The sequence below is a fragment of the Cylas formicarius genome, unplaced genomic scaffold, assembly GCF_029955315.1.
Source record: "Cylas formicarius isolate icCylForm1 unplaced genomic scaffold, icCylForm1.1 PGA_scaffold_3__17_contigs__length_32017465, whole genome shotgun sequence".
Taxonomy (NCBI): domain Eukaryota; kingdom Metazoa; phylum Arthropoda; class Insecta; order Coleoptera; family Brentidae; genus Cylas; species Cylas formicarius.
The window spans coordinates 21,955,861-21,979,725 of NW_026844326.1; the positions used below are offsets into that span (position 1 = coordinate 21,955,861).

At 33.8% G+C, this 23,865-nt stretch overlaps 1 protein-coding gene across 1 annotated transcript; it reads right to left on the reverse strand.

Moving 5' to 3' along the window:
- Positions 1–6,300: 6,300 nt before the first annotated feature.
- Positions 6,301–23,082, reverse strand: LOC132700078 (uncharacterized). The gene is made up of 17 exons (XM_060667197.1): positions 22,897–23,082; positions 21,159–21,298; positions 16,692–17,004; positions 16,415–16,635; positions 16,209–16,358; positions 16,006–16,138; positions 15,653–15,897; positions 15,418–15,590; positions 11,726–11,814; positions 9,214–9,353; positions 8,892–9,009; positions 8,638–8,832; positions 8,358–8,578; positions 8,153–8,302; positions 7,967–8,099; positions 6,613–6,857; positions 6,301–6,561 (listed from the first exon to the last, which is right to left on the reverse strand). Exons 1-17 carry the CDS (start codon positions 22,958–22,960, stop codon positions 6,361–6,363), a joined length of 2,931 nt encoding a protein of 976 aa, XP_060523180.1. The 5' UTR covers positions 22,961–23,082; the 3' UTR covers positions 6,301–6,360.
- Positions 23,083–23,865: the final 783 nt, after the last annotated feature.

Consider the following 23,865-nt stretch of genomic DNA (forward strand, 5'->3'; position numbering starts at 1 on the left):
TCAAGTGAATAAATAGTGTTATTTGAAAAATCGGGTGATTCGCGAAGGTGTAAACTATTACCTTTTTTCTTTGACTGTAGTGATAATAATATAATTTAATATATAATAATTCACTATCTTTCACTAAAGCAAAATAGTTTTTTTTCGGAACAATTATTTATTAACTCAAATTTGGAAATATTTGAAAATGCATAAACTGATAATAGCCATTTCTCTTGCAAAATTAAGCATTGATGTAAATATCGTAAAAATGAAGAATATTTACGATATACTGGTATTTAAAAAGATGGTAATAGGTTCATTTATCATATTTAAACACCCCATATATATCGCAAATAAGACATCTCAAGTCAATGTTCATAAATCATTTTTTCTACCTACGGAAATTGATGCTAGTACGGACACCAAACACTAAACGCTCAAATACTACTTCAAAATGCCAATGTTGGTTAAAACCTGGCGGAGAATGATGGGAACTGCTTTCGTCTTTATTACAGACACACAATACGAAATTAACAACCCCTGTAAAACCGTCTGTTTTATTTCAAACGTGGCACGCCCATGTATCCGGGCAGTTGCTTCATCGTTCCATTAGAGGCACGAAGACAGTGTGGGCGATTCAAATACGCCCCGATGTTTTTATTTGCGAAATTAGTACTAGTAATTTAGATTAAATTCTTTCTTTATGGCATCACGGAACGCAACCTCGCGCTGCCGCCATTTTGGTGGAGATGACTACCTTTTTGTTTCTCGACATCTAGAGGTGAAAAACTGATCGCGATGAATTGTGAATGAACAGATGAATCACTGAACCTCATGATTGTCTTGCAAAACATGTTTTTCGATTTTCTTCTTTTTTATGACCCTTGATTCGATTTTTATTTTTGAAAACGGTACCATATGCATTTAAAATTTAAAAAAATCAAATCACAATCCTTTATACACTCAAAACGCGGTTTCGAAAGAGATGGTTGTTTCCAAATTTCGAAAAAAGGCAATATGAATTGATGAAATTGCAATGCATATTTATTAAAATAAAAAAAAATCTTTACTTTACTTTATTTAGTTCTTACACTTAAGAATATGCAAGTTACATCAAAAATCTTATTTTTATTATTGCCATTTTGAGGAAAGTGACTTCGCAGGTTCGGTAAAAAATACATTCCTTTAAAAAAATCGATCAAAAATATAAGTTGTGAGACCTTTTCACATACTGGCTTTAATTATGTTAAGTTTCTATTGCATTTTTAAAAAATTTTTAAAGTACAAACAACAGAGTTGCGGTTTACTCTGAATTTTTAGATTTCGTTGTCATAAAATGTAACTCAACCTTGGAAATGTAATATTTTTGAATAAAGTCATTGTTGTTAATGATAAACTCTAGTATTTAAAGAGTATGTTTCTATGATTACCAAAATATGTAGTTTGTCCATGTCTCGATAAGCCGTTTTTGAAAAATTGGCCATGAAAGTTTAAAAATATTAATATTTTAAAGGAATTATTGCTTGTGAATATTTCTGCCTCAGTCTTCTATGATAAGACCGGGAATGGCGAAAGATACCAGAAAATATTGACAAATAAGTTTGGAAATTTACTTGAAAACTGCCACACCACCCAACGTTTAACCTATAAAGAACTTTTAAAATGAGAGATATGAAACCTGAATAGCTCAGATTTGACCTCTCTTGGCTTATTTTTGTGGGGATTCCCAAATAACAATAAATATTGGAAATTTTGAAAAACTTTAAAAACGTCTTCTGCATTAAATCTAAGTTAGTTTATCGTTGATGTTTTGAATCAACTATCAATTGAAACGGGGGTCATTTCAAAATTTCAAAATTTAAATGTAAAACTGTATAGGTCTAAGTCGGATCGCATAATTAGTCAAAAAAATGACACAATTTCGTCGACCGAACACAATGAAGCATTAAAAAATTGGTTTAGCGCAGGATGTTTGGTCAATAAATCACACAAAACTAAAGAACGGAAAATGAAGTTTTTACGTTCTACTAACAGGCGCGAAACGTACCTTGTTATGCAACGAAAAATTCCCGAAGAGGTTTCTCTTTATAGCCCCAAGAAATCGTTTCACAACTTATTAACTCGGCGTGCGTATTGTTTGGCGATTTTTGTGCCACATGTTCACCTGTTAATTGATGTGTTAGCTGTTACAGTGACAAAGTAGCGGTTGGAAAATTAATCGTTCGTTTCGTCGTCCCATTCTCCAATCTGTTATAACCACTACATAATAATAATTATTGGCATTATTTAACAATAAAGACGACACAATTTATGACAAAGACAAAGTTACAAAAAAGATAGACAAAATAATCTAGCTAGTTAGTGTCCGACACTCATAACTCCTTATGAGCACTATGATTGTGTGTAAGTTCACTTTGCATCAAGAAACGTTCGCAATTACAATGGCGAGTTGTTCACGGTTTTGGCCTCTTCTATTTTGGTCTCCACTAAGAACGTGCCCCAGATCTTTGTTATCTTGATCGTTTTGAACACAGATCACGCAAAGTTCCACAGTATTCGGAGCATTCTCCTATGTAGCGGTCTTTAAGCCCCATATAACAATATAGGCCAACTAAAACACTTAATAATTATTTGCCGAAATTTTAGATTTAATTTATCGTTAGATAACAGTGATCTCATTTTAGAAAAGTTGCTGATTCTATTGTGCACTTGATCTATTTTTCTCGGTCTAATTGTCTGTGATGTAGCATCCAAGATATTTGAAACGGGTAAATTTCTTAATGTTTGGTTGTTTTATTTGTATTGAAGTACCTCCTCGTAGTTGTCTACTGAATATCATAAATTTTGACTTAGTAATATTCATTTTTAGGCTCCACCAGCCGTGTCACACCATCCAACAACTCTTGGAGTCCCTGAATACTATCACACAGGATGGCTGCGTCTTCGGGCTATCGGATATCACCTCGCCGTTGGCCTTCACTCGTAACTCTTTATCTTGCAGGGCCTGTTTGAAAATTATATTTCAGTAGATGTTGGATAGTAGCGGGGATAGAAAGCATCCTGCCGGACGCTTCGTTGAATACTACATGCTGACTCCTTATGACACACATTTTTGTCTTTACGTCGGTCTCAACATTTCTTTATAAGTATATTTAAGGCAAAAAGTACCTAGTGGGTGCCCAATGCATTCCTAAAGTCTAACTGCCTTTCAGCCAGGTCCCTATCAGACCGACTTCTTATTCTTCCATGTATTATAATGAGTAAAATGTTTAATTTGTGGCTCATCAGAGCCAAGCATTTTGCCCGTTGCTTCTTAGGCAATGATATAAAAGCAGAGTTTCCCCAGTGATGCAAACATCGTTAAAAAACTGGACCAGGACACAGTTTAGTTTGGGTTATTCCGAGCATTTGGTCTGTCGTTCTCAAACAATTCTTCCACGTAGCTCTTCTATACTTGAAGGATTTCTTGTTCATCAGTAATTTGTTTTCCCATACAGTTCAGCGACCTCCTTTACCGGGCTGAATTCCTTTCGAGTTAATCCATTTTCAGCATCTTTCATCCACTTCTCCTTAGCAGCTCGAATCTTTTGTTTTACATCTCTATCCTCTGTTTTCCCCTATTTTGCCCTTAAATTGCCTTCTCTGTTCCATGAGGTCCAATATTTCTTCCATCATCCATTGTTGTTTTTGTCCAGTTGTAATTTTATGTTCTATGTACCCTTGCTCAAACTTTGCTCACGGAATGATTTCCATGCTTCCTCTACACTTCCAGCTCTTTTCATGTATTTCATGTTGGCGTTGTTGTGGTCTATTTGTTTTCTCACTATATGTGATGGGTTTTTGGGGCCTTTCCAGCATAATCCGGAAAATTTATTAAATTAGTCACAATGGCTGAGGAATTTGGAATATCATACTACAATAATTGGAATAACGGGATGTTCATAAGGAATTTAATGATTACATCGACACGACAAAATCTAACAATTCAAATCTAATTGAAGATGCTTTGTTCAAGCTATAAAAGACGAACTGAGTAATGATTGCGCTTGCACATAATCCTTCTTTATCCTGAACGACGCAATACATTTTCCATCGTCAACCTACGAAATTGATTATACTTTTTAACCTGAACGCAGGAATGTCGTATAGGATTCTATGAAGTTGAGTTTGAAGCAGCCCTCTAAAATCCAAATTAATCAACTGCCGGAGACTTTTGATTAGTCTTAAAGCAGAATTGAAGGAAAACTTTGATACATTTCTTGTAGGTTGCTGTGGTAGGTTTCATTTTTAAATTATATTCAATTTTTAACCATGCCAAATGGCAAATTCGTTCAATGTGCCCATCCCAATTTCTTAGTATATATATCAAAATATTAACGTAGGATATAGTTCCAAAAAATTTCCACACAGCATTTTCCGTTGTAGGTGATTTAGCTTTTTGAGATTTTACATTTTGAATGAATCGATTTTACGTCGGGATAATTAAACATTAAAGAGCGAAGCTTTAAAAACCGTATGCTGTAATTCCATTTTCAACGCTTCCATCGTTTTTCCAAAAAATATATTAAAAATAAATAAAAACGGGTTAGCAAATTTGCATACTTCATGTTTCGCACTCGTACAACACGGAGGTACCGGTTCATGTGTGTCTATCATCAGACACCGTATCCCTAAACACTATAATTATAATAATAAAACGTCTATTATTTGCCGTAAGTGAAAATCACGATCTCCATTTAATTGTGCGTATAATTAATACGGCTTAATATGATTTTCTTTGGGTAGGTTTATTGTTTGATTTATGGGCGAACAATTCCAAATATAAAAGGTGTGCCGGAACGTGCATTCTTCGTCGCTGAGCCCACACAATAGCACACTTAACAATAAGTTTTAGGGAGTCGGACATTTACACGAACGTGGAATGTAATCGATATTTATCTATATCCAAGACTATACCAAGAAGTGTGGTGATTTTAATATGCGAATTTTTATATGCCGTTTGGCTCCTGATATTCACGTACGAATTGATGTTCGTGAATTGATAAGGTAAGAGGCATGCACAAAGTTCGTCGATGTGACTAAAAGGAAGTATTTTTATATCCAACAATAGGAATATTTTTTAATGCAACAGAAAATCGCCACTATCAATTGTTTTTTTTTTCTATTTCTTACTCTAAAATAGCCAATTATTAAGCTCATAGGAAATAAAACCTTATTTTTTAATTTTAATTTTTAAATTTTTCGGTACGTATTATAACATAATTTATATGCGGGGTTAGTAAAAACGACCGGAACGTTTAAATATCTCCAAAACTGCCCAAGCTGAAACGACAAAAATTCATTACCTGGGAGTAGGAAACTTTAGAAGTATATCAGGCAAGGTTGCCGGAATTATAAATATCATTGCGAAATCTGACAACATTGTTGTTGGCATTTCTGCAAATTCTGCATGTTGCAGAAACAAAATTTCGAAATTATGAGACCTTACTAAATTCGACATGTGCAATTCATTGGAACCAAAATAAATAGGCCATTCCACTTAAAATAACAAATTTTTGAAGTGTAAGGAAAAAGCGGTAGATCTGAAAACATTGCTTTTAGAATTTTTGAATTATTATCAAAAAGCCCCAGGTCTTGAATTTTATAGTTCCAACTTTGGCAGTTTTGGATATATTTAAGCTTTACGGTACTTCTTACTAACTCGGTATAAATGTCTCAGCGTTTCGGATATTTCGGAGTTTTATGTTAAAAGCGACGTTTGCAAGTTCAAATATATAACTTGCCAGACCGATGTATTTGGTGTTACAGCCTTATGGAAGGGGTCTACTTTCGTGTTTGGTGTCGATGTTTTAAAAATAAATAAATACATACATTCAAATTAAGGAACGAGGCAAATGGTCCTAGAAAAACTATAGTCCGCATTACGTTGATAAACTTATGGCGTTTATCGAGCTTTCATTCGGGCTTCAATGATACAATTAAAGTCATTGTCTGCAATAAGCTAACCTTAAGGAGTGTTTTTCTCATTGCTTTGTTTTAAAATAGTTGCATTGTCATTTGTCAATGTCACATTTTATAGATAGAGAGATAATCAATTTTTGTAAGTTTTCAAAATTAAATATTTAAAAATTTCAAATAAAACTGTACTAAATTTTCCCTTGAACAATATAATAAAAACTCACCTCGTCATTGGTTTTCACAATATCATAAAAAAATTATTTATTATTATATTATTAAGTGTCACTAGCGACCTAGCATATATCATCTTTGCACCATTTTTCTTTCATATCACTAGTAATAAACAACACGTGCTCTAAAATCGATATAATCACATATTTACAATAAATAAATAAATACATATAAATATCAAATTTGCCTTCAATCGTCTGCAAGCTCAACGAAGAAGAGTGAATTTGTGTAGGAAAGGTTTTTCTTGTCCGGTACCGGCTGTTTAACTTCATCGAATTTGTCATTCCAAGGTTGCACTTTGCCGGAAGCGAAGATCACGTAAAAAATATCCGTAATCACGTAAACCACCCCAGCGATAATAAATATTGTCCTCCATTGAATGGGATTTTCCTAAAACAGAAATATATAGTGATTGTCCACGAAGAAATTTCTATTGATTACTTGGTCCGTAACTATGTAGTGCACTATCACGGGGGATATCACAGAAAATATACTGGTTAAACCGTTGCTCAGACCCATCAGGATCCCCGAGTGATTGGGAGATAGATCTAGGTGGTTTACTTGGAAACCGCAGAATCCGCCGGCCGTACTACCTCCGACCACGATTAACATGGTTACGGACAGCCCTTTCTGTTGATTATTTAGGAACCCTACCGCTAGCAGACCTATTGCCGGACACACTGATCCTGGAAAGATATCATTTTTGGGTCCCATAAAGCAGCTTTTTCGTTAAAGGAGATGGCAAAAACACCAACTCAAATCTAGATTCAGAGACCCAGAACTGAAATACTAATATATGAGCAAACAAGCGAATGATCCATTTTGTGGTTTGTGGTGTACACCGAGTGCCAAATAAAACGATCCACTATATGATCTAGAACTCCAACGGAGATTCGAAAAAAAAATTTCTTATAAAGGTTTCTTGGATTCTACTGAAGATTCAAAAAATTATAATTTTGTTGGTACAGGATGTCCCAAAAGTGTCAATTATCTAGCTTGATTGAAAATAAAAAAAATTTTCTTATAAAGGTTTCTTGGATTCTACTGAAGATTCAAAAAAATATAATTTTGTTGGTACAGGATGTCCCAAAAGTGTCAATTATCTAGCTTGATTGAAAATACCTAATAACAAAAATAAATAATTAAAGTTTATAGGTTAACCAAAAAGCTATAACTTAAAACAAATAAAATACATTCTAAAAAAAACTTGACAACTATGAAATTTTTGAATAGGAATATGAAAAACAACAAAAACAAACACGAATGACAAAGTTTGTTTATACCTTAATGCGTAAAAAAAAAGATTGTGATGTCATAGCCAACTACATTTTAATTTTTTGATATTTCTTCGTTGTTTTGATGCCAGATGGAATGAGCATTTTAAGAGGAACATTCTAAACTCAACTTTATGTACCGAATTAACCCTTTTCAGTTATTTTTTTTATAGATTTATTTGTTAAAATTTGTTACCTTAGTTAGGTAGCCTATAAACTTTAATTATCGATTTTTGTAAATATGTATTTTCAATGTATAAGCTGAGGCGTCTTTTTCAAACCGATTGAGTAGTGCATCATCTCCTTAGTTTGTGGTTAAATTTTCGTTGCCATATCTGGATCAATAGATATTATTTAAACCAAGGATTCAAAATATACAGGGTCTTGAAACTTTTTTTCGTATCTCCTATGGGCTTTCAGATTTCTTAATACAAGTCCAACTTTTCGAAATAATCTAATGTATTATTTTGGTGTTTCTCCCTTTGAACATTAGCAGTTGAGAAGAGTTCAGTTGCTATTACCTATAGTGTTGAAGATCTTTCTTGCCGCTCCCCTACCGATCCACTTCCTATTAATGCTAATATCACAGATGAAGCTGAATATAAAGGAAAATATCCACATTGCCAAATATGGCGCTGCTGAGAGCAAAGCGTTCTAGAACCAAGTGAGCTTAGCACTGGAAAAATTTAACTATTTCAAGGACTTACTTGTTTGATATCGAACTTCAGAATTTTATTCAAAAATGTTGGCGTCTGAGTTAGGAATACTGAACTACCCCAATTAACCCCTAAATTGGATACCACTAACGCCCATACTGGCACGGATTTAAAGATTTCCTTCCACGGAATCTTGTATATCTGCAAGAAACTCAAACATTATAATAAGCGATGGAGTACATACAATTTTCAGTGCCTTTTGATTACGCTGCTGGCCTAAGCTGTGTTCGATGTAGGCCATTTCAGCTTTGCTGATGGAGTTGTGACTCCTTGGACGGTCGAAGCCAAAGAACATCCACAAGAATACCCAGCTTAATCCGAACGCTCCCCACAGATAAAAGCAAAATGGCCAGCCCAACCAGCTCGAGCATATCACTCCGGTTATCGGGAGCGATACGATATTTCCGAACACCGATCCTACGAATTGATAATAAATGGTTATTGAATTAATGTTACGGGTTGTTTGATCGTGGAACCTGCATAAGAAAACGTTCCGATCCTAGACCTTTCCGAAGGAGGTGCCCAATGCCCTAGTAATGTGTTTACTAGTGGCAACACGAAGCCTTGAGAAACTCCCTGGAAAAATCTGCACAGCATAACGCCTTGAGATCCAAATGCATGTGCCATGGTTGGAATCAATATGCACGCTATAGAGTCCAGTGTTGTGCTGCCTTAAATGACAACAGATGATAATGTATGAAACTCTGGAAGGTACGTTAAGGCAACTCACCCACCAAAATCCACTTGATCCCGTATTTTTTTCCAAAATGGGCAGCGGGAATTTGGAAAATTATGTAACCCCAGAAGAAGGCTGAGAGTACAATACTTTGATCGGTCCAATGGTACGTCTGAAAGTTTAAATTTGGGTAAACATTAATTGGCCTACTTTGGAAAGTAATCTTATTTTGATGTTTGGCATTATGGAACAATAATTTATTGGGAATATTTAACGATAGGCTGATATAACATTGTCCCGGCGCATCTGCCACAATCAAAACAGTTCGGGCTTGGAGGGTTTTTAATTTTAATTCCGAATGAAGTTGAACACTTACGGGGATATCTTGATTTTCGCTGGTGGAATTGTCGTTCATGGCAACGATGGCGACTGACAGCGCGGACCTCATGCAATAAGTGTTGCACATTAGCAGAAAATACAAAATCATCTGCACGTGTCTACATCCCAGTCGTGGTCCTGAACCAAAGTAACCATTAGAGATTTATCGTTATCTGTGTTTACGGAAATGAGTCGATTTTGGGAATTTCGTAAGAATAAAATAAAAATAACGGATCGTTGGCGGTTTCAATGAGGGGGTCGACCCATATTCCTCGGCTGTTATCGGCGAAAACATTTTTTTTAAGAAGAGATACAGAGTTTTATTTATAGGATTTATCGTTGTTTTATGGATTTTGCTGCGCTCGTAAAATAGGCGATATCAAGTCCACGATGCTAAACGTGAGAAATTTTATACAGTGTGTTACATCGTTTATTTATGAAAGTTATTTTAACACTGTTGAAACTTATTCCTTCGAAATCAAATCATCATCAAAATTATTATTTTTTTAAAAACAAAAGTAGCGTTAACGAAATATGGATTTTTTTTCAGTAATCGTTGGCCTAGTCATTGCTTTTCCAGCCATATGTCACATAGTTCTAAAATATTTTGTTGTTCTTTAAGAGCTATCTATTGGTATTGGTATTGATATTAAAGGGGGGCGCCCTCGCGGGCGTCCAAGCACTTAGGCCACCAGATTGGCCCGTTGTGCCCCCAGGCCGCTCTAGAGGGCGTCCAGAATGCCGCCCCTCCTGTAGAAGGTCAGCTACTCCTTTAGCCCAATACCGTGCACTGAGTCCGGATCGATCAGGGCCGTTCCGAAGACTCCCAATCTTGCCCATGTCAAGGCAGGGCACTCGGCGAGCAGATGTGAGCTATCTATCTCGGCATGCATTATCTTGTTTGAAATACGAAGCGACTCTCTTATTTTATTATATTTAAACCAAAAGTGACCTTGCCTAGACTGTCGAGATTCTTATAGAGTTGAATTTTGAAAATGAAGAATTCGCCCATTAGATTTTTCTTTTGGTATGAAACGACGGAGTCGGCTATTCCACAACTTAATGAACTTGGCTTAATATGTCCAACAGAAGAAAATTGCTCAAAATTTCTTAATACCGGCATCCTTCTTGGTTTTATAACAAAAAGCGCAATAACAATAGCAAAACAATTTTTTTTTAATTAATTCTCGAATAACAATTGTCATGATATTAATTTTAATGATTTTTTGCGTAAGTAGTTGGATCAAAAAATAGGATCTTTTTTTTTATTTCTTCTATGGGTGCTCAGCAGTCCATTATGAAAATTATTTTCTTTTCGTGCATTGTGTAACTATTTAAGTTATTGAAGTAAACTTCCATATATCTTTTTTTTATATATACTCTCGTTTATTTATACTTCCTTCGAAACTTTGACCATATGCAGATTTTGTGTTTTTACGTTAAATAACAAACGTTATTTTGATTATTATTAAAATAAAAATAATGTTTTAACAACGAAAACATTTAGTCTGTCCTCCAACTGTGAGCAAAATATACTATATAAGTTATCTGCGCAGGGTTCAATAATAGTGTTTAATTGGATGTAATTAAATAAAAAATTAAAAAAATTATAGTAATAGTATAAAAAATATAGCATTATTTTAGGTGTACGGCCTCTTTGTATTTGTATTAATTTTCTAACTAGGCGTCCAAGAATCTTATGGTATTTTTATGGGAAAAGTTTCTCTGTAAAATTTCCATTAATGGGAAATGTATATATAAGTATCTAGTGTGAAAACTGAAAAAGATTTATATTTTTTATTCGTCGAAAAATATTTCAGATTATTATTTTCAGTATCTATCATCATCATCCTGACTCCTACTATAAATGTTATTTAGAATTAGAATCGTGAAAAATATTTTTTTTAATTATAGCGAATCTTATTTTTATTATAATATAATTAAATACTATTTGAATAGTTTTATAAGTAATCTCCGTATATTTAATAAGGGTTTAATAAGGACCCCTCAACAAACAATTTATTAAAGGCAGAGGCTATTTATAAAAATCTGTTTGAACGTGAGTGTAGCCACATCAAACTTGATAAATACAATTAAATAAGAGACATTTTTATTTTTCTCGAGTATAAATTTGGAGATTTGATTCACATTAATGAAATCAGAAAGAATGGAAAGCTTTTGTTAACTGTATGGGCCAAGATTTTAAACCCCAGTTTTTTTTTTAATGTAAGTAGCAACTAACTGTTTGTAAACATGCGTACCATGACGGAACAGAACGAGTTTATTGATAAACCTCGAATTTATTTACGATTCGGGAATTTCGCAGAAAAAGGAAATTGTATATCAAAAAAATTGTTATTAAATTTAATTTTGTATTAAATTAAAATAATTATATTCCGTGCTTAGAAAATTGTTCATTCGAAGTTGTTTCGGTTATATACTCCCCGATTTTTAGAGATGATGATAAGTTAATGAATTGAAGTTTCGACTGCAGTCAATAGGAAAGTTACCTTTTTCCATAATTTTCCCAATATCCCTTTTCACTTCTTCACGAACGTTTTCACCAGTGGTCATCTCACCGCCACCATCAACTAACTCACTGTCTCACAAAAAATAACCAAAACTAACGAAAACTGTCAACGACATATTCGCAACTCACGGGGTCAAAAAGTTGTACTAAATTTTTTGCAAGCAACGGAATTTTGCAGTTATCGGCGACTAATAAAATATGTACAACAATGGCAAGTTTGAATCGGTCAGCGGCGATAGTAAAACGTTCAAGATGATTTCCACCGATTTATACGGAAATTTAGATGGACGCTTTTTTACAGGGTGAGTAGTTATGCATTAACAATTGAGCAACGCAAATGGAGAGTCAAAGTTAACTGTGTGAATTTTGCAGGCACAAAAAATTTACCGCTTTTCCAATATCTTTTCATTACTTTCTCGTTCATATTTTTCGACTCTAATTAGCAGGAAAAAGATAATTAGCTACTCGTTAGGCACTATTTCTTTCCATCCTGTATCAGAACGATGTCTGTTTGATGGTTTTAATAGGTCCATTTAAAAATTTAGGCGATAGTATTTTGTCGCGATATCGAAAATTGCCGTCCATCCTATAACAGTAAAAAAACAAAATTAGGTTTGGACGTGTGGTAGATAAGCTTTTGACTTTTTAAAAAAAAATTTGACTGCTTTAATTGCATTATTGTTATCGTAAGTGCCAAAAACATCGGAATAAAAGAAATAAATTGAATGTTTTTAACACTTTGAAGAGATATAAGGAAATTTTTAAAATGTTCTTATCAATTTGTTTGTTGTACTGCATTTCCTCGCCTTTTTGACTTTCATGGAACCGGCTATGGGGTGAATTAAACGTTGATTGGGATGTGCAAATAGTGTGTGTTCGATAGGGAAATTTGCTAACTTGGCAAATAATGCAATCCAGATTTTGTATTATATAAAACATAAATTGAAAAAATAGTCTGACGTTAACGTTTAATTGTAGGGCGTAGTATGCGGAGCGCTTAGGAAACTGTAGAAAAAATATGCAGGTCTAGAAAGTAGCGATCAACTCTGTTTTTGTCATACGACACTTCTTGAGTAATGGACTATAAATAAACGTGATGTTTCCCACCCATTCTTCCATTTCTTACGGCGCATATTTTCATGCTTCCTTGCGATAAGACCAGTAAAGATTTAGCACGTAGCAAAAATTGTTTCAAAGTGTTTATAACAATATGTCATATGACGTCTTAAGTTTTACTCTTTAATGTAATTGTTTGATTATTTAAAAGAAAATGTCTGGTAAAGCTTGCCACGATTCATCTAGAGAAACGATACAACATGTCAGTAAGAGAAACAAGGTTAAAATGGAATAAATGGTCACGTTAAATTATATTATAATACATTTTGTTCCTTCTTTTTCAGTTTTGAAGGATAATATTAGTATAAGGTTAGTAAAAAGTATCGGTACGCTTAAATATCTCATGATAACGATTAAATTTAATACCTGGGAGCAATGTTGTCAGATTTTGCGATCATATTTTGCCAACCTTTCACTGATACAACTCTCAAGTTTCCTATTTTCATAATCGTCACTGAATTTTATCGCTCCAGCTTATGGAATTTTTTTAGATATTTTATCATTCTAGTACTTTTTACTGAAATATGGTCTAGGACGTACCGAAAAATAAAAAAAAACAAATAATATTTGAAAAAATAAAATAAGAACAATTTTGGCTTATTATTTCTTTATATTTTTTACACGTTCTGAGATAAAGTGTCATTTAATATAATCTTGATAATTGACTTTTTTGGAGTAAGAAATAAAAAAATGTTTCCTATGTTCACTGATTTTTTTTTGCTTCAGCTTTCGGAGTTTTGGAGATACTTAATCGTTCCAGTACGTTTTGAGAAATATTGAGAATTTTGTTTCCAATTCGTTTAGTTTTAAATTAATAAATTAATTAATAAAAATATCACTTATCGTTTCCTTCTTTTTTCTGTGATTACTTACCGTGTTGTAATCCTTTAACAACGTTAATTAAGATAAAAAAAAAGTAATACTCGTCTGCAAGAAAAATCCAAATCAAAGATAAATATAGTTGCAACTTGATTAAAAAAAAGTTCAAAAAATATTTTCTATTATCTCTCCTGATAATATATTCGCGACTTGGAGCTTCGTTCGCCCTGTACAATCGATAACGTAAATTAATATAAAAAAAATTGTAACACTCATCCGGGAAAATCAAATAGTTATGATTCTCCTATGACAATATTTGAATTTCAGTTCCTTAAAGGAATGTTTATTCAACGCGATTTACAAACGTACGGGGGAAATTAAACACCCATCCGATATTCAAATCGGATAAACAGAAGGTGATTTTCACACGTATGCGTCACGTTTGTAAAAATTGATATAATGCGTTGCTGCGGTTTCCGTTAATAACGTTAACGCTGTAAAATTTCAGTTTCGTTTTCCCGCCACTCAAATCTCCAGTTTATGCGAACTTTTTACGACCGTACCTGTACCACTGTTAAAGGTGTTACACAATAAGCGCGGAATCGCATTAGTACTTAATTTTTTACGAGAGTTCCGCAGATAATAACAGTTATCAAAAAATCTAAAAATTACAATATTTGAAATTAAATTGTAGCCACAGTAGATGGGGAAGTTCGAGTTTTTAATATATGGCAATTACTCCTGTGTGGACCACGTGTTGATTCATAAGTTGTTGTGGTATGAGGTTCGAGGCACTCCACTTAAACTCCTGAAGACTTACCTAGCTTACCATTTTCAATAGATCTAATGGAATGGCATCAATAACTGACAGTGTATTGCAAATGGGGCATAGTGTTCCACAGGGGTCGGTTCTCGAGCCTTTATGACGTTTACATTAACGATAGTCCCTTTTCTTTGCCGGATGCGCAAGGGAAACTCTTATAAAAATTTACTCTCTCATTCAAAAAGATTGCTCCAACTAATCTCTCTTTGACACATCAGATTGATGAGTTGTGCAGAAACTTATACAGCAGATCGATTAAATTATCGACGTTCTTACAGTTCTTCAGAATACCTAACAGCAAACTATCTACATTTCTTAAAGTTCACAAAATTGAAGTTACTGTTAAAATGGTTAATGGACTAGTTCTAAAGCAACCACGATTTGAAAACTATCTATCTGGTCAGTTCTATAGAAAATCGTCGTCTGTATAAGTATTATCACAAAAGTTTTCAAATTATGCATGTTACTCTGCGCTTTTGCTTAGTTTGCAAAACATCCATGGTGCTTGGAAAATGTGTTAGCCAAATAGTACCAATACTCGGCGAAGAGATTTATTTGAATTGCTAGCAAGTTGCTATACTATTTTGCAATCTACACAGAACCGATACTGTTCCTATTTTTTGTGTTTTGCACTCAAATCTCCAATAGTTAGTACACAAGCTGGATTTTATGCAAAATTTGCGTTATATAGAGCTATTTTAGTAGATATATAACTTTCAAATAAAAAAATCACGTATTGGTGTATTTTGTACAATATCCACCTAGTTTCTTGATCAAGTGGACCGAACATCGTATTCAGAACCCAAAAGATATCAATTTACTTAAAAGAAATGTAAAAGTAACAGCTGTCATTTATTTATTCTCTTACATATGTACAATTTTAATGCGCGACCTACATTCTAGATGAGATTTACTTATTTCCCTTGGAAAGATTTTCCACGACCACTGTATCAGCATCCGAGCTCGTGTTTTCTATATTATCCCACCATTGCCTTTCGCCAGACGCATAAATGAGGAAGAATATGTCCGACACTACATACCATCCGGCCGCGATGATAAAAACTATTCTCCATAATGATTTGTCACTCTGTGATTAAACAGTCGCGATTATAGACAAATTTCTCCTTACCCTGTCAGTGCGGTTCTTACCTCATCTGTAACTACAGCTTGCACCACCAACGGGGATATAATCGAAAATATATTTGATGAACCGTTTCCTAATCCCATTAATGTACCGGCATATTTCGGAGAAAGATCCACGTGATTTACTTGAAAGCCGCATAGGACTGCTGAGTTTGCGCCAACCGCTATGATGAGAAGGACGACGGATAAAGCCACTTGATCTTCTGGTATAAAACCCAACACTACCAAAGCTATACCAGGCACAACGACGCCTAAAAATAATTTATGATCAAAAACTAAAATGTAGTTAAATTGTCATTGTTCTCCAGAAGCAATGTAACCGTGAGATTAATTTACGACCAGCTACTGAAAATTCTTACCGATGGAATTCATGATTTTTCTCGTAGTTCCAGCTGAGAAATACTTGTGTACAATCCAATAGTCAGCTAGTGGCCCAAATCCTAAGCCCAGTATAAAATACGCCGCGTATGGCGCTGCAGATAGCCAGGTATTCTAAAAGTTGAAAATGACTTAGCTGCATCCTAGAAGAAATTAAAGTTATCACTTCAAAATCTCAGCTCACCTTAGACATTTCCATTCCGCAGACTTTGTCGAGATAGTTCGGAATTTCAGTCAGCAATGTGGCGTACCCCCAATTTTGCCCGAAATTGGCTACAACTATAGCCCACACTGGCATGGAAGTGAAGATTGCTTTCCATGGGGTTTGATGTTTCTATATAATGAAATATGACCTCATTAAGTGCATACAAAAAACCTGAGCGTGCCTACATTTTCATTCTCGATTGTTCCGATGGAACGTTCGATGTAGTTCCTTTCTTCGGGGGTAATTGACTTGTGCTCCCTAGGGTTATTTGCTCCTATTATCGCCCACAGTGCACTCCAAGCTATACCTAGTCCCCCGAAAAGATAGAATGCTACCGGCCAGCCGACCCACGATTGCGAAATCAAGCCCGTAGCGGGTGTAGCTATTATAGTACCAAATGCTACTCCTGAAATATTAAATCGTGGTGTCCAAGGGAAAGCAGCTCTCGTTTGCACCCTTTACCAGTAAATACGATATTTCCGATGGTGGACCGCTCGTTCTGCGGCGCCCATTTCCCTAGAATATTGTGCACGGACGGAAAGAAAAATCCTTGAAACAATCCTTGGACTATCCTGCAGGCCATCACACCGTACGAACCGAACACGTCAGCCATTTTCGGGGTCAAAATGCAAGCGACGGAATTCATCAACATTGCCACAACGACGAACCATTTGACACCGTACTTTTTCCCAAGCTCGCCAGCTCCCACCTGGAGGATGATGTAACCCATGAAGAAGGAAGAGAGGACTACGCTCTTATTGTCCCAGTCGTATGTCTGCAATTTTAATCCGGTTTAAAGATATCCAGTTTCTTCGAGGTACCTTTGAGCTATTTCATATATGTAATTTTCCAACCTTAGGTGTAAATTTTCGTTATATCCTAAGGAAACCTTACCTTCGGCCACTTGGTAATTTACTTATCTTTAAAAATAGAATATACCGGGTGACACTACACTATATAACTTTTAAACGGCTTGAGATAAGCTCGCAGGAAGGAAAAAACCAGATAAGTAAATACACTTATATAAAAACAAAATATTATTTATGTAGTTTTGCTTCTATTCATCATCGGCATGTTTGAAAAATCTGACAGTTTGGATATTTTTCTCTGATTATCGATTGTGTCTTGTTACCGATTTGGTTTATCATGGAAAACAATAACCAATTTACAAATGGAGAAAAAGTTGATATGTTTCTGATATACGGGGAATGCATAAAAAACTCTCGAGATGCTCGTGCATTGTATGCAGCCCGCCATGCGGGACGTCGCCTTCCTGCACATTTTTTCTTTAGAAAGCTGGAATTGAAAATGAGAAATCCACAAAATAATCGAAATAACATGATGATTTTCTTATAAGTGAGGAAATGGAAATCAATGTTTTGGGACACGTCAACATAAATCCAGCTGCGTCGCTAAGAGAAGTGGTATTAGAATCTGTGAGGAGAATTTAAATAAAAAAAACAACTATCATTCTTTTAAGTATAACCTTCATCAACATCTTTATGTAGCCGACTTTGTAAGAAGAATGTTGTAATTGGCTGTTAAATAAACATGACGAGAATAATAATTTCGTTAACTTAATTTTGTTCACGATTATTAAATCATTATTTATGTTTAACCAACAACAGATACTGGTCTTTAAATAATCAAAGAATTATTCGGAATCAATGTTTGGACAGGAGATATAGGAAGGCGAATTATTGGACCAGTTTTTTTTCATGGTGCCTTCACTGGTGCACGATGTTTACAATTAAATTAAATATGTATTTTCAGCAGAATGATGCTCCTCCCCATAATTTTGGAGATGTCACTGAACACCTACGTCATGGTCACACGGTCCAGTCAATTGGTCCCCACGATCACCGGACTTGACACCGTAAGATTTTTTTGTTTGTAGGTACGTGAAAAACACTATTTGTGTAAGTCCAGTGTTCGACCTACAAAAATTGCGGAGTACACTATCCGCTGCCTTTGATAGTATAATTCCAGAAATGTTAGGAAGAATTGCAACGAATGTAATATAGAGCCAGGGAGTGTCGTATACAAGAAGTAGGACATTTCAAAAACATTCTATGAAAGTGTCATCTTGAAACAAATTAATTATTTATTTAATTTTAATAAAAACAAATAAATAAAATACAAAACTCCAAAATAAATTATAATTATATAAATACAAAGCTCCAAAATAAATTAATTCGATGTTTTGTGTCAAAGTAACACACGTTGATATGCCACTTTCAAATCGATTCTACCGACATTGTTGAGATTTTATTTTCTAACAGATTTTCAAAATATTGAATTATTCCAAAAATTTGAAAAGAAAAAAAATTTCTATTCTCTTGTTCTTCTAAGTTTCCGGTAAAAAGTGCTTGTACCAAATGACGTACGAACACATACAATACCTATGTTAGTTTTTGACTACTATATATATATATATATATATATATATATATATATATATATATATATATATATATATATATATATATATATATATATATATATATATATATATATATATATATATATATATATATATATATATATATATATATATATATATATATATATATATATATATATATATATATATATATATATATATATATATATATATATATATATAATATATATATATATATATATATATATATATTCCAAAAGCATATCAACTTTTTACCCTAATAAAACACTTTCAACGAAAAATTCTAATCGTTTAATATCAGAAGAAACTCCCCATTTCGCTTTTACTTTTTTTTTAAATACTAATCAGTTTTTTTCCACTGCATGAGCTTGTCGACAGTTTCTTTTGCATTTTTAATCTTACCGGCTTGACAATTAGTATTGAATAGAAGCAAAGCCACCTAAGTAATATTTTGTTTTTATAAAAAAAGCATTTATTTATCTGGGTTTTTCCTTCCTGTGAGCTTATTTTTGAACGGATTTTGAAAATTTTGGTGTCAAAATATTGCAGAAAAAGTACCGGTTTTAAAAAGCTTTTGTTCCCACTAGGGCGTAAAAAATTAGTAGTTCATTAGATTAAATGCTATTTGCCATTAGACAAGTAAAGAATTCTTTTTTTCTTATGATGAGGTGACCCGCTAAATAGTATTTATGATGGTCAGAACCTCACAATTTTCAAAAATTTTCAATATGTTTTTTTATAAAACAAAAAAAACTGAAAAGACGTTCATCCTTAGTAACAAAGAAACAAAATTAATCAAAAAATTTAACCATTAGGTGTCTATAGGCCCCCAAATTTTAGTCCAAATATATCTGTTGATGAATTGGAAAGTTTATGTCTACACCTTCTTCCACAAACTGATAATTTAATACCTGGATCTCTTAGATATGTTGGAGCTAGAGCAGATCATCGATGGGCCGACTAGAGAAACATGTACCAGTAAAAAGTTAATAGGTCACCTATTACTTTCAAAATAGATAAAAGTCATTAGGTCGAGCACTAACAATATTTCGGATCACAAATTCGCTTTTGCGGATGTTGAGTTGAGTGCGCGGACATATCGAGTGGAGCCAGCCAGGAGACTTTAAAAATGTAGATATTATTTCTTTGGATAATTCCCTAAAATATCTTGGCGTAATGTGTTTGACTTAAATTATATTGGTGAAAAAGTATCTTTCTTCATTAAAAACGCCTTGAATCACAGAAAACACTAAGTTTCTAATAAAATTAAGAAATAAAGGCAAATTTAAGTGCAAAAATAAAGAAACACCTGAATATCAGGCCCGTTAGCTTAGAAACTTTACTAACGAAGTAATCCATTCTCTAAACAATAAATAAAAAATTTTAAATGTGATAAAAAGTATAAAAAACACTGGAAAGAAGTCTTTTATTAACTCTATTCCAATTTCAAATTCAACATCGCCAATGATCGACTATTATGAGAACTCTCCTTATCCTTAAGATAAATTTCAGTTTTCTGGAGTTTCAGAATCGAAAATTGCACACTTTCCCACTCAAATTAAAACTAGAGCGGTTGGTCCTGACGGAATCCATATTAACTTTATCATTTTTTGTTGCCCTTTTATATTAAAGTACATCTGTCATCTTGTATCCAAAATCCTGAATCCAAAAATGCAAAAAAATACAGGTTGTGCCATTTAAAATTTGAAAGTTACTGTCGTTTCGGCCTATATTAACTCTTGTAAATTTCGTATCGCTATTTCAAGCCGTTTTAAAGTTATAGAGTGTTCCCATTTTCTTGTGCCACCCGGTATAGCACAAACGGGCTTTTCTCCCTAGCCCTTTCCCATTTTGAGATATGGGTTCTTTTTGGAAACGATACATTTGAAGGTACAATCTCTCCAAATAATTTTTTGCGTAACTTAGTTTTGTATTCAGAATCAATATACGGGGTCCGGTCCAAAAATTATCAGACACCACCATATTTTTTAAAAATAGAAATATATTTGCTTCAAGTATTAATTTAATTAATAGATATTCATTACTGAAATTCATTTTTAAATTATTTGAAACTACAATTTGGAATTTGAGGCTGTTTATGTTTGTTGAATAGCCAAATTGGGGACGAGTGGTTTTCGTAATTTTGTGGTTTAGGGTTGCTCGTTGTGTTTGGAGCTAGGGCCGAGCATTTGGGTGAAACATAGAAAAAGAAGCTTCATTAAATCCATAAGTTTCAGGAATAGATGCGACAAAATTTATCATATGATAAAAAAAATCGAACCAGTTGAGCGAACAAAATCATCTGTTCTAACACGGAATAATTAAAGAATTCGATTCATATCATGCGCAACCACTTGAATGCATAAGTGTTTAAAACATATTTAAATTTTCGATATCGGTATTTCCACTATATTCGATAATTAATATCGACAAATATTTGGAACATCATAATGCTGGTTTAATCACGATGCATAGAATTTAGACGACCATATGAAAGGACTTACCGGGACATCAGGATTTGGACTAGTGTCGTTTTTGGTCATAGCGACTATTCCCACCGACAAATTCACCCTCATCGCGTAGCCGATGGAAAGTAACAAAAACATCATCAGTGCCTGGGTGTATCTAACTCCATAGCGAGGTCCTGAGAAAATGTAATGAGTGAATTTTTCAATATCTTAAAAATTAGGTTTAATATTGTTTTATTGTTAATATTTCAACGAGCGGAGTCAAGATTTAATTTTGTTAGCACTTTCCGCTTAAATTGCAGACAAAATAAAGAAAAAATTCTACTGTTAATAAAAAAAAAAAAAGCAAAAACATTAACTACATCGTGAAGGTTGCTAAAAGCTAAATGAAGAATTGAAATAATTTACAAATTAGATTAGATTGGAAGAACATTTAACAAAATAAAAATTAGACAAATATTACAAATATGTACACGTTAGTAATAAGCACGGAAGCATTAAAAGTGCTTGTGTGTGGCTTTAGGTACTTAATTATACAGTTCTACAGTGATGTTGATGTTTGAAAGCTGTTTGCTTATTTGTATATTTTTGGGAGCCATATTTTTGCTTTATCGCGTCATTTCTTTTATAGCGCTTTTATTTATTAAAAAAATATATTTTAATACTTTATTATATAATATATAATATAGTATATAATATAGGTATGGTTTTTAAATGAACTGATTTTTATTAATATTACATTTCTCTGCAAAGCAACAGAATGAATACGGCGTTGTAATCCCTTTATGTTAATTTTGCTTGTGTTAGTCTTCGTGGCTGTGGTCTTCATTGATGCGTAGTTCTAGTGTTCTAGAACGTATAAGTATCGAAAGAAGAAATTGAAGACATTGCACTCAAATAGAATGGCCCTCTAGAACAAGCCTTACACCTGGTAGCAAAAATGTATTATGAGATAACTTAATTTACCCCAAAAAAGTTTTACTGCCTGCTCTTTATATCAAGTTTGACTTGAAGAAGTAGATGCTAAGATAAAAGACGGTATTTTTGTTGGGCCGCAGATAAGAACATTATGCAAAGACAAGGATTTTCAAAGCACATTGACCAATGTCATTTAAAGAACAAATTGGTAAGTTTGTTGGGAACTCTAAAATCGAAAACTACGAAATTATTGTTCAAAATATGAAACAACATTTTCATCGTTCAGGTTGTAATATGGGCGTGAAAGTGCATTTCCTGTTGTCACACATGAACAGGGAGAGAGACAACGCAGCTTTCTGGCAAAAAGACGAAGAATTAACTCAAAAAGTATTTTTTTTTCACTTTTTTAAAAGTTAAATTTTATAGACCTGTGTAATATATGAATTGTGTATTGTTGTTATTAATTTTATAGCTGGGTTTTATCAATTTTAGGCCAAAAAAAAAAGAAAATTTTTGGGCTACTTTTTATTTATTAAATAATAATATCATATTTCAAACATACCGATGGTTCATTATATTTTGGAAAAAATTGACAGCTTTACGAGAAAAATGCCAACATATTTTTTGCGATAAAACTGCTATTATTTCAAACAAAGGTTCGAGAGATAACAAGTCGATTGTTTTCGAACGTTCCAAGGGCGAATTCATCTAATATTAAATAGTTAAGTTAAGAAAATGCCGATCCAATTTACTAGCATCAAACATTTTCGCGAAGTTTGAATACATATTCTTTAATGGCATCAATTAAAAAGGAGACAATAAACCATAAGCAAGTCTGCACACGGGCGAGTTATACCTTTATTTATAATTTCTTCTTTAGGAACTTCTTCGACGTCCTCGGTTCCTTTGAGGTCGCCCATCTTTTTGTTAGTAGATCGCAATGGTGTCGCGGCAGATAGAGGTCAGTTGCCAGTATTCTTCTTCTACCTGAATTGGACTTGTGTGTTGTTTTCGCGACACCCACTGAACAATTAATTATCTAGATCGATTGAAATTTCTTACCGCCACTTAATGATGAAGTGCGACAAATGATAAAAAGTCTCAACAGCGTGATATTGGTTTTGTTGCGCAAAATAATATGGCAAATTTTCGAAAACTTGCGATGTGATTGTGTAAGAAAGAATTTAAGTTATTTCATGTCATATTCCGTTTCCTCTTAAAACAGCAGACTGGACGTACTGGAGTGGTACTGGAGGAAATATCCTTGTGCCTCGTTGGCTAATCTGGTAAATTAATCTCGTAAACTGGTAAAGTTCTCCTAAGGTACACAGGTACAAGGTGCAAAAAGGTGTGTATTTGAAGTTCTCACTGCATTCTAAGCGGAATGGGTGAGATCGCTACTGCTACTAGACTACAACAAAATTGGAGGAATGCAATTTTGTCTGTTGAGGGTAATGAGAAGGCTAATAGAATAAGAGAATAACAAACAGTATATTGGAAAGCATCTGCAGCCTAGAATCCTATTTATGAAAAAAATGTTTGTCAGCCTCAGTAGGACGCGACTACGAACTCTGGCAGGAGACTGCCATCTAGAAAGGTGCCTTCTTATAATAACGGTTGTCGACAACAACCAATGGGGATTGTGTTTAGAAAAGGAGGAAATTTTCATTCAACTTTTAATCAGCTCAGCACCATTAGCGAGCGGCAGATTAAAATCACACACATCAATCGACTGAGAAGAGCAAACGAATTGTACAAAACATATATGCATAAAGCATTCCTAAAACCTTTATTTTATGACAGTCGATCTGAGAAACTGGCAGTG

Excerpts from the sequence above, each read along its gene's own strand:
- LOC132700078 (XM_060667197.1), bottom strand. The coding sequence starts at position 22,960 with ATGGGCGACCTCAAAGGAACCGAGGACGTCGAAGAAGTTCCTAAAGAA. Across the intron at positions 16,636-16,691 it reads CGGAAATATCGTATTTACTG|GAGTAGCATTTGGTACTATA; the intron begins GTAAAGGGTGCA and ends TTAATATTTCAG. Across the intron at positions 6,562-6,612 it reads ACTACATAGTTACGGACCAA|GAAAATCCCATTCAATGGAG; the intron begins GTAATCAATAGA and ends TTTCTGTTTTAG.